This window comes from Cygnus atratus, chromosome 7 (genome assembly GCF_013377495.2).
Source record: "Cygnus atratus isolate AKBS03 ecotype Queensland, Australia chromosome 7, CAtr_DNAZoo_HiC_assembly, whole genome shotgun sequence".
NCBI classification, from domain to species: domain Eukaryota; kingdom Metazoa; phylum Chordata; class Aves; order Anseriformes; family Anatidae; genus Cygnus; species Cygnus atratus.
In genome coordinates this window covers 6,624,805-6,636,985 of record NC_066368.1, presented here as the reverse complement: position 1 = coordinate 6,636,985, position 12,181 = coordinate 6,624,805, and the positions used below count along the sequence as shown (strand labels likewise).

At 45.3% G+C, this 12,181-nt stretch overlaps 1 protein-coding gene across 1 annotated transcript in view; it reads right to left on the bottom strand.

Annotated features, from left to right (window-relative positions):
* The window catches only part of PRLHR (prolactin releasing hormone receptor), a 75,403-nt gene extending 63,467 nt beyond the window's left edge, over positions 1-11,936 (bottom strand). The window contains exon 1 of the mRNA XM_050711952.1: positions 11,898-11,936. Within this exon, the coding sequence (XP_050567909.1) occupies positions 11,898-11,936 (39 nt within the window). The remainder of the gene's footprint in view (positions 1-11,897) is intronic.
* Between the last annotated feature and the right edge of the window lie 245 nt (positions 11,937-12,181).

Here is a 12,181-nt window from a genome sequence, read left to right as displayed (position 1 = left end):
CATGTTCATTCAGCATCGCTGGGAATAGCGCTGCCTCTACCCACCAGGCAGAGCAGCAGGCTGCTTTGGCAGGGGGTGTTGGGAGGTAAATGGGAACAGCAGGGCATAAAGAAGGATGTGGGAAAGGCTCAACAGGACTGCTGTCATGTTAACATGACTTAGTCTCCACAGGGAAGTCAAACCCTCACACCAACACACAGGAGGCCTGGCTGCTCAGGAGAACGGGAAGGCCCTGTGGTGCGGAGGCCCTGCCCCAGGCAGGGATGTGTGCACGAAGGTGTAGACAGAACTGAATCACGAAATGGAGCTCTTTCTCTGCATAGATCCATCCCTGGGGGCTCCCCGAGCTCAGCTGTGGGAGGTGATGGCCAGCCGTTGTTGGAGCTGGGAGGCCTCCTGGGGCCTACAAAGACAGGCTTGTCTCTGCCGCCACAAACAGCACGGCTCCTCGGGCTAGCAAGGTGAACTTAAAAACTCATCTCCACAAGAAGATCAAGAAGACTTCAGATATCTTCCCCTGGCAGAAACAAGAGTGAAAACACCAGCCCATGACAGAGAGATTTTCCTTCAGGAAAGCGCCCCTGCTCGGCTCAGCACCTTGCGCAGCACAGAAAGCAGGCAGCAGTAAGGTCACTTGGAAATTCAATTCTAAAAGAGATACTACACAGTTAACATTTTCCAGCCTCAGGAGGACAGAACTGAGTTGTTTATTCAGAATGAAGCATGTCTGGCTAATGTAAAGTTTGCTTGTAATTGGCCCCGATGAACAATAAAGTTGCAAACTCATTTCACCAGTGCCTGAACGTGCAGAAAGCAATCTGCCACAGGACATTTTATAGGAAGCGCTGTGCTCCAGCATCATGCAGCCTTGTGCTGTGTGAATCACAGCCCATTTAACAGTGACATTGATGCTAGGTTGCTCCAGAGAAGGAAAGGCAGCTCTGCCCATTACCTACCAGCCAACATCATTAAAGTCAATTACCCCATTAGTGCTGAAACAGACCACAGATTCCTTACATGTGAGCAGAGAGCTTCAATCCTCTCCAAGTATCACTTTCAACTAGCAATCACAAAACAGGCACATGGAGATATTCAGCTACTTACAAACAGCACTGAGCACCCAGCAGAATTGGGTCCTTAATTAGGATTTAATAAGCAGCTAATTGTAATGGCAGCGGTCTGATTAGCTTGATGCCTCATTACTGTGAACACAGATCAAGTTGAGAAAGCCAGTCAGCCTTGCAAGCCTCTCCAAACAATGCAACTGGAGTTGATTAAAGCAAGCACTGCTTTTGTGGCAGCTACTAATGAAAAGCAATTTCATAGCCAATGGGAAACTAACAGTAATTTGTGTCACTCTTTTTAAGAACGTCTTTAGTAAGAAGCATGGGACCAGGAAGTTTGTTAATACTAAATAAATGCCAAAAATGGAGAGGAAGAATTCATAGTCAGCACTGCAAAATCAGGAACACTGGACTGGAACGATGTTTGCACCAAAGACAGTGAATGGAAATTACTAACGACTGTTAATTGTAAAATCTCTAAAGCAAACCAATGCATTTCTGAATCATGAAGAACTTAACGGCCTTTGGTTACCTGTTATGTCTATTTAAGCTGTAAGTTCCAGTATAAATTTGGGTACTGCCCCATAGGAGCTGAAATCACGCTGAATTTTGACTGCAGTGTTCAACTTGCCTTTGATCAAACAAAAACATCCGTCTAGTGATTCTCATCTGCCTCCATTTGTAGATGATCATAGCTACAGGTCCAAAATCAAGTTGTGCATTTATTAAGAATAGTATTTACTGCTATGTGTTTCATATATCTTTTTTCTTGTGATTTCAGGAATTTAGAGAAAAAGACAGAATGCTCCTTCAGCAAAATTGACAATCAATTAATTATTTCTGAATGCAAATCAAGAAGGTGTAGCCTCTATGCTCTGCTGCTCACCTGCTTTCAGTCAAGAACATGAAGTTTACTGAGGCTAGGAGTTTGCATCTTTGCACCACACGGAAGCAATGTGAGAGCTGGTAAAACAAATTCAAAAGAAATGGCTCATTAAAGAATAAATATTCTGGTCTTGATCTCCATGTATCAAAGTTTCTGCAAGTCATATATGAAAAGTCTTGTACAGAAGGGAATTGAAACTTTTTGAAGTTGATAGTGATATGGAAGATTACCAATCTGTGTGCGTGTGTGTGTTTGTTGAAAAGATGCCTGCAAAACAAACCTTTACCTAGACTGCCCTTCAGGTGAAAAATACAGTGACCTACCACAGAGAGCACACCATGCTGATACCATTGTGAATCACTTTACGCTGGTACAGGCAAGCAGCTACACCCTGTGTGGACCATCACAGCTCTTGGTTAGCAACTGTTATGAAAAGAAACAATGCTCACAGCCACCAAAGCCAGAGAAATCCCTTGGGAGCCTGAGGATGTGATTTCTCAGCAGTTCAGAGGCATTACTTATTAAGCTGTGGTGTTGCCATTGCCTTTCTCCTGCACAGGTGCCAGTATCTGCAGGCAACAGGCTGAGGGAGAGGGAGGACAACCAGCAGAAAAACCCTTATCTTTTTTTTTTTTTTTTCTGGGCTGTTTCTTTATTGGTTTAGATCCCTGAACTTGCTCACCCTGAGATCAAAAAAACAAAGCATCGATATCTTCACTTGGAGCATCAGTTGTGTGCTTACAGAGTCCATGGTGAACAAAGAGCACCACTCAAAGATGTTAACACACAGAGAGGTTCTCAAGGATAGTCCAGCACTGTTACAAGAGAGCAAACATGGATTTCACTCAGCCAGTTAATACAAAACAAGAACAAAGAGCCATGATGCTAGGAAGTCCGGATGCCTGCTATTGATTTTATACCACAGGCTGCTGAAATCCAATGAGAAAGTGTTTGTGAAAGGTTCAGTCAGCCTTCAGAGAGCTCGTTTCACACCAAAGTGCTGCGGCAAGCACAAGATTTGGGGCTGACCCAGGGATTTCTCCCAGCAGGCTGTCCCTGCGCGCTGCCCCGCACCTGCACTGCCAGGAAGGCTGCAAGAAGAGCAGCGGGTGCCCCAGCGGGCCCCACTCTCAGTTCTCCTGTGCTTTATCCAGGACACTGCTCATTGCCCAGGAGCTCAGTGGGGCAGGAGGTCAGTGGATCATGGTTTTCTCCAGCTACAGAACAAGAGGCTACACTTGCCTGGCCCACGACCTGACCAGGAGCAAGCAGCATGCCCATCAGGCAGCCCCAGCCTCTTGTAGCCCTGTCCATACGTGGTAGCGTTTTACCAGTTTACACCCAATCCTCCTCATCTCCAGTGCTGCACAGAAGGATGGAGCAGCTTGTAGAGGCTTCATGCCTCCTGCTGTCAAGTAACTAGTTGTGATTACATTGCTGTGAAGCCTCCAGGCAGCAGCCAGATCAGCTGGGCAGCACAGGAGCGGCGAGAGGAATGGAGGCAGGTCAGGATCTGTTCAGCTGGCAGCAGTTGTCACCTCTGCTTCCCTCCTTGAGGCAGAATCGCAGAGAAAATAGGATCTGAGAAATACAATTCCAGTAAGGGAACATGCTGCACTGAACGCAGCCAGCTGTGCTATGCAACCGCTCTCTGGAAGGAAAGAGCTACCTAATTACCAAAAGTGCCATTTCTGGAGACTGAGCAGCACCAGTCCTGGCTGTGTATGCTGCAGGATTTAGGAGCAATCTACATCAAAACACTGCTGTGTGTCAGAGAACGTACAGTCCAAACCAGACAATGGGGTGGACAGCAAGACAGAGGACGTTAAAGGCAGACAAAGACTTTAAGCTTGTAAATTATTTAATGAGGCAAGGAGAGACAGCATTTATCATCATCTGTGCAGCATCATCTAAGGGGAAACAGAGCTGGGAGGACTGAACTAGGGAGACATACAGACAGGTGCCCTGGTCTGTGAAATATCCAAAACAGAAATGAGAAAAAAGCAATAATGGCCTCTTCATGGGTGAGGAATGGAGGCTTAGCATGGCTATACGACATTTTTAAAGTTAAGTACCTCAGTACTTGGAAAAGCATCGAGAGTACTGGACAGAAGAGAGCTAAAAATATCTGATACCAAGCTCAGCAGCATTTCCATACCTGGCTGCTATTTCCAAAGTTGAAGCAGGTACCTAAGCGATCAGGTACAGCTGAGGTACAGCAAAAAGTGAAATACAAGTTTCCAAAATCACTGGCATCCTCCCTCTCACCCCCCCTTACCTTATACTGTAATTGCTCTCCAAAAATTACATTCAAAACTCCATAGTCAGTGCAGTTTCAACAGTACAGAGTGTGCAGAACTCTTAAATCCCCAGGCTCTCTCAATGGCCACAGAGATGGAGAACAGCAGGTAAGCAATCATTGCAAAAACAGGGTATTTGCCTTATTCTGGAAAGGTTTGTGGACTTGTTGTGCAAGGGACTGTCATACTAGCAATCTGTGTGAGAAAAAGCAAAGCTAGATGTTTTTTAAACTTATAATTTTGTTGTAAATGTAAGTGCTGAATACTTTTAAAAATTGTTCATAAATTGCATTACTCTAGCATTAACATTAATTTTGATGTTAGTGACTAATTGTACTTTATGGAGCTCTAAGAAATACACCAAGCAAAATCTGATTTTAGCAGAGAAAAAGATCTTGCAACTGGAACAAAAGTCTCTCTCCCTCATGCCAAAGCCATAAAATTATTTATCAGAAGTCAGAAGGGATATTCCCACAAAGGTATGCATTTCCTGACAGTGAAGGTAACAACCAGCTTTAGATATTGATGGCTCACAATGACCACAAGCAATTTTCGCTAGTAAATTGTGCAGCCACCCCCTGCAACAAGCCCTCCAGCAGGAGCAGAGCCCTGGGGGACACACAGGGACCGGGGACATCTTCCAGCCAGACCTGTAACTGCAGGAGCCCAGAGTCACTTTGAGGGGCAGGATGCTGTACCCACCCAATTAATAGCTTCAGCCATTTTAGGTACCTTGTCGTTGGACTTGCAGAGATGGGGTGGGGAAGGGACAGGCGATGGTCATGTTCAGTCTTGGAATACCAATCACAGTAATTCAGCAGCAGGAGGGAGGGCCTAAGAGCATAGGGGAGGAGGAGACCTACAGAGAAGAAAGGAGCTTCTAGGCACAAGCTTCACCCTCTGGAGGTGGGGTTCAGATCTCCACCTGCCAGCAGAAGTCCTTCATGAGCCCGCTAAGTCAGGAGCACCTGCCTCCCTCCAGGAGATACTATCTATCACCTCCCAGGTTAAGGGACATGCTGTGGAGAAAATTACCTGAAATGCTGAGAACTACAGGAACATCTTAGGGATGAGAACCCATGTGAAAACACCTAACTATTTGTCACAAGCTGCATGGCCAAAGCCCTCCCGAGCGCTGCTCCAAGACCACAGCACACAGTCCAGCATCGCACCTACACAGGTCTTCCAAGCAGCTCTGTTCTCCCTCCCCAAGCTCCGTCACAGTTTATGAACACACATTTACGCAGAGCAGAAACTTGACAAGAGGGAAGACAACCAGGGTCAGACTAGGTGACCACAACCTCCCTTTTCGCCTCCTGCTATAAAAGCAATATAGTCAGGAATACAAATGGTGCTTCCTTCTCCCCTCCGTGCTTCCTCTCAGGCAGCACGCTGCGCACAGCACATGCTCAGCACGTGGAGGAGGTCTGCGAGCTGCTTCTGCTTGCTGGGAAGAGGGCAGCAGCTTCCCACATGGCAGGGATTTTTGTTAAGGGCAGATATTGGGCGGGTGAGCGAGGAGCACCCTCACACGGCTCTGCGCGTGTGCCAGGCCTTGCTCACCCCACCAATCGATCAGACGAGTTCAGGTTGGCCAGCAGGTGCCCGCCTTAGACCCATTGTCCTAAAACTGTTTTGTGCTGCCACACAGACCTCAGGCTTCACTCTATTTTCCAAGAGTCCAGACAGCTGTTACCCAACAGGGAAATCCATCTTTCCATGCACTTCTGAGCCTGACAAACTTTGATAATAGTTGTCTCTTCTGCCCTTGCCTGGTGTGCATTTATCCCACCTGCTCCTCAGCAGCACTACGCTCACTGTCCGTAGAGGAATAGCCTGTAGGGCACCCAGATATTGCAGGCTGACCGCTTCTCCTGCCATATGACCGATTTTCTTTAGTCTTTTTTTCTACTGCCAGTCCCCAAGAGCTGTGCCATTTATTTTGGGCAAGACAAGACATTCGCTCCAAGCTCCTGCTCTCAAAGGGCAGCTTTATGAAGTAGCTACTGAGAAACCAGGCTCATATCTATGAAGAGTCACATACCTTTGCCAGGATCCCCAGACATACCTCCATCACCACCTGTTCTATCCCTTGGCAAAGGCCCTAGTTCTGATGAAATCCTCATTAAAAGCCTCGTAAGTAGGAAAAACTATCTTCTACCTCCCATATCACCCATATACACATAGCTGGCGGCCTCTTTCCCCTGGCTGCCCACGAGGTGTGCACGCAGAGGGTCTGGAGGCAGGAATCCACCAGCCGCACGCCCTCAAGGCCAGCCAGCTCTGGTGCCACTGGGACACCTGGAGGGGATGTGTGGTCTGAGGAAATGTCCTGCAGCCTGTGCTAAACCTGAACGGCACCTCATGAGGTTGTGTCAGGGCTTCAGGCAAAGGGAGCCAAGCGATGCGACAGCCAATTCAGCCAGTCTGCCCTCATCACAGGCAGCCTTTCCACTCCCTCCTCCACCAACACCCAGAAAACATCCCTCAGGGAGCCCGCAAACACCTCAAGAGCCAGGCACGTCTTGTCACCCACTGTGCCAGCTTTCATCCACCCCGTTCACCTCCGCACCATGGAGGTCAATCCTCTCTGTCCCCACAACTGCTCCACCTGACTGGCACAGCTGAAGGACAGAGACCGAGGAGACCTGTAACACCCACAGCTGGAACAGAGCTCCACTTCCCCCACATTATACCCATTTTCAGTGGCAAACTGAACTCAAGTCACCTCTGTTACCATTTCTTGCTAGTGATCTGCCATGAACTCTCTGAGGTCAACAACCTCAGCAGAGCCCAGTGTCTTGCCTACTTTATTGTCTAACCAGTTTCTGTATGTCTGGGCCGTTTGTTTAAGCCACAGCCTCACACAACATCCCCATTTGGCTTGTGCAAAATTTAGGGAACAGATGAATGCCATTTCCTTTGTTGCACAAGAGTGGATGTAGCCACGTGTCTGAGCACTTGCTGAACAAACACGCCAGGTCAAAACCACAGCCTTCAGTATTTCACAGAGAAACTCCTGCTGGGGTCAACGAAGGCAGAACTTCCATCGGTCTTCGTAACAGCTTTATAACACTGGCATCAGCCATCTTGTGCCCCACCTTGTTCTGCTGTTGTCTTTCTAACCACTGCTTCATTTTGTGGTGTGGGTTTTGTTTGCAGCTCTACAATTAAAAAACAAAACAAAACAAAACAAACAAAAAACTTGAACTATATTTTCTTATTAAATGCAGACAAGAAAAATGTTAGTCTCCAGTGAAACAACCCTCTCACAGTGAAGTACCTGCTGGCACTGCCCTATGGCTAGATACATGCAACCCCTTTTTGAGCACAGAGCTGTCCCCAAGGAACCCCTCTTACTATCACCTGGTTTGTAAGAGAACAGCCAACGCTGCTACCAAAGGCAGATTACTGAAAGTTACTTTTTCATATCCTCAACTTCTAGGAATTCTTCACAAAATGGGAATAAGCCTTTCCGACAGCTCTGACTCAGAGTGATGGGCAGAAGTGACAGGTTTGGACAGCTTGAGAATAAAAGCAGAGAGAACACACCTGCAAACAGCATCAGCTTCATGCATATTGACGTTGACTATAAAAAGGTGAGAGCAGAAGAGAATTGTAAATCATAGGAGTGATCGGGAGTAAATCAGAAGTACTTGATTAGCAGCATATTAACACCTAGAGAAGAACAGACTAGAATTGCTGGTAGAAATTTTAAACATATTTAAATTAATTCCCCCATTCCTGAGGAAGCCATTATGTTGACACTGGTGGTACCTAACATTTCGATCTGTTTTGGAACATCAAGCTACCAGCATTTTAATCTTTTCTGCAACATGACTATTAAGGAAAATTAATATGCAGCTCTGCTAAATGATTGCCAGTACATCATCCACGCAGAAGTGGGAGCAATCAAACCTAATTTGACAACTGCAACCTCACCTAGGATAATTAATACAAGCAGGGTTATTAAGCCTAGAGGAATTCAGGTCATGCTATTTTGCTTTAGAAAGAAGCAGAAACCTTCTATTTGCATCATTGCCCTTCCTTGACTGAATATTCCCATCCTGTTGGAGCAGCCCACTTGCGAGCATGCTAGCCACACAGGGAGCCTAGCAGGGAAGTCAGGGGGATACGAAGGAATTCAGCCTCTGCAAATCAGAAGACTTTGGAGAGCTGAAATAGAGACTTGGCATTTAACATTAAGTGGAAAACTACAAGTTTCAACACAGGCATTGCTTTGGAGAAGCTAGAGGATGCTGAAATTGTGCCTATGAATGTACACACCTTTTGCAGAATCTTAGCATGCAATCAAAGACAAGTTCTTCTGAACAAAGTGCTGTCTCCTCTCTGTTCATGACTTGTCATATTCCACATGACCTGGCAGTTTTATTATTAGCTCTCTGTGATTCCAAAAATTCTCAAACATTAGTATCATTAGTATCAGTTCATTAGCCTTAATTTGATTCATATAAAACTGAAGTCAAAATGGCTCAATTAAAAGCAGCCAGAGCTGCTTTTTTTTTTTTTTTCCCTCTGTATAGGTAGCTCATGGAAGAAGTAAAGAGAATAATTTAATAATTGCTAAAACATTTGCTTGTACATGACACAAGAGGAATTCATCAGATTAAACTAAGCTTGAAATAAGTCATTCTGAGGATGCACACCAACCCAAAGCTAAATTAGCTCCAGTGGGAACTAACTTCACAAGCATTATCTTTCAGGATGCTTTTAAAAATCAATAAAGCTCTTGAAATACTTTACATACAACCAAAGATTTGCTGCAAAGTAGCTAAATCTACTTAAGAGTGGAGGTTTGTTCTGTCCTGGGGATTGCTAAATGGAAATCTAAGCACCATTTGGTGGTACAAATAATAATGTCCTCTGTTGCCCAGTGTGCACCTCCAGCCTACTTACTTCACTTCAGTAAATCCAGGGACAAAGGACAATCTTTTGTTTCCCTGTTTGTTAGGCAAAGCAAGCCCTAACCCCAAAGGTTAGCTATGGGGCACACGCACACCCTTCATTACACCTTTAACTAAAAATATAGCATCAGGGCCTTGGGTACCCCTGCTCACGCAGCCATCCCAGGGCTGTCCTGGGATGCTCGGAGCAGCCGTGCTGATCTCTTGGAGGTTTTGGAAACAAAGCCACTATTTTGATTTCTTACAGAAGAGCCCAGAGATGACATGCTTTGGCAAACGTGCCTCAAAGATGACTCCCGAAGTGTAGGTGAAAGATCGTTCTGCAGCAACAACTGCGGATGTTAAACCTCCGCCACAGCAGCCAAGTTGCTGCCAAACTGCTCTGCTCAGTCTGCTTCGCCCATTTTGGATCTTCAGAGGCAAGTAGATGCTTAGAAGATGAGTAGTTGCGCTGGCAAGCTGACAAGAGGACTTGGCAAACTGTAAGCTGCTTGCTGTCCTGTAATGGCAGTTCGTCCGACCTCAGAGGATTCACAGGAAATAATCAGTGCACTTTTCACTGCAGAAACACTTTGCTAAATAAAATGAATATTCTCTTGCTAAAAGTTTTTCTTGTTTACTTTTACCCAAGGAAATCAACTTGGCAATTCCCACTTCATCAGCAGGATCTGAGTGTGATATCACAAATTCCTGCTTGAAGTCGTCATCTGTGATGTCAGAGTTTGGACACTGGAGTCTATCCAGCAACACCTACGTGCTAAAACAGTGAGCTCAAAAGCGTGAATGATGAGGGCTCAGAGGGCTCATTTTGGTAGTTTATAGCATGGATACATGCATTCATATGGCAATACAGTAGGGCAGATTATTCGGCAAGCCTGTGGCAAGTGAGAACATCTGATGGTGATTTCCACAAAGTGCTCAGTGAGCTCCCTCACCAAAAGCTCTTTTACATAAATAATAAGAAGTACCATGAGATAATGGAGAAGCTTTTCCTTGTGAATAAACTGCCACTTGAAAGCTACAGAGTAGAAGCTGACAGCTCTCTCAGCAGAGACAGGTGACCAGCAGACCACCACAGTGCCTGGTGGACCATGCCAACCGCTGTATTCACAAAAACCCGAAAAAGAGGTAAACAGTGAAAGTAGCATCCAGGGGAGTAGAAAAGAGGGTTGGCTACAAAGAGCTACAGGACATCATTACACCAATCAACACAGTAAGTGACCCAGCTTACTCAATGCTACATCAAATGTCAAAATGATGCATTAGAAAAACACAATCCTAATTTTCCTCTCCCAGGAAGAGCTCTGAGTTACCGTTACCCACAAATGAGGTCTTTAGACTAGAACAAAAGCTCTAAGAAGCATCGATTCCATATGTACTGGTTATCAAGATAAGGCAAATGTTATGCCAGAAAATTATAATAAGGAATTTTTATACCAAACCATGAATCAGGTGAGGGATTTAAATCAACAGTTGTGGGTGAAGTTTTTCAATTCATGACACGTCCCTTGAGGGAGACATGGAACACAAGAATGCAGGAAGGATCTCATTTTAATTCAGGGGTGTCTCCTGCATATCTGTATTTAATAAGTACAGTGCTCTCTGAAGCAGAAGATTGGAGCCATAACCAGAAAGCATACAATCACTTGAACATGCTTGTAGAAGTTGTAACTGAGGGAACAAATAGGCTAATGAGTTTATTTATAATATAAGCAGATAATCACCAGGTATGATGCATTTCTGCACTTGGACGAAATTCTGCCTAGCATTCATTGGAACAGATTAAATGTGGTCAGCACAAAAGCACAGCAGAAGCTGTGGCCATTACCAAGATACAACAGTGAACCCCCTTGGGATGACGATAGATACACACTCTTTCCATTACATAATTTAAAGGGAACTTCAAGGCAACTGCAGGCATGCAGCAGTCAAAACCATGTACCTTGAACAACGTGGGCTATGCAAGGAACTGGGAACAGCAGGTGCCTACTCAAGACTAAACAAAATTCATCTAAGAAGAAGAACCAAGCAGGCCTGTTTTCCTGCTGCTCTTGCACAGGTAGGACAGGTCTTGCCTGTCAAGTTCTGCTCCCAGCTCCTCTGATGAGAAAAGTTCAAGTATCAGCAGGCCATGGCTGGCAACACAGAGAGCCAAAATGGAAATCTTGAAGTATGCACACGCAGTGCTACGTGGTACCTGCTCAAAGGTTTTGCTTTATCTTATCCATACAGGGAACCTAAGTCAGGCATCTTAAAAAAATGGGCAATTTTAACATTGCATGCCCTAACCTACTTCATGTGTGAGGCACACCTTACTGCTTAACCGTATCTGCCACAGGAGCAAGTCACTCCGAAGATAAGATGTGAATTTGCAGTACATCAGCTATTCCATGGGAATTGTCCCTGTAGACTCTTTTTGGGCATATGCTCACAGATAACTTACTTCAGAGTCACGAGGTGCTTCTATGGAACAGCAACACGAACCTAATCATACGCACCACCTCACCTCTTCAGCAGCAAACTCACAGCTCTGTATCTTGTATTTCGAAGAGTTTGTCCTGTACTATATAGCAATGTCTTGTATTTTTGAAGCTCTTGTCCTGACAATGCACCTCATCCACAGGGTAACATCTTCTGCCCATCCCGGGATGGACGTTTACAGATTGCACTCTGTACAAAACCATTCAACTTGCTGACAGATGGCAGCCAACAAGTAACTTACCTGCTGCCCACAAGAGGAACTGGCGATAACCCAGGTCATGTTGGAAAGTTTGTCTTAAGGAATGATTAGCTGAAACACAACACTAAAGAGACAGTAAGTGCTTTTATTAAATTTGTTTTGATGCCATCATTAGGAGACTCAACTTTCCTGTTCTGTGCTAATTAGACCAGCCAGCAGAAGTGCAGAAAGAGAAACATCAATCAAGGGCATCTGGAGCACCTCAGGAACAGACAGAGACAGCCAGAAGGGATTTCTGAGTGCTCATTGCCTATGAAGTTTTGGAA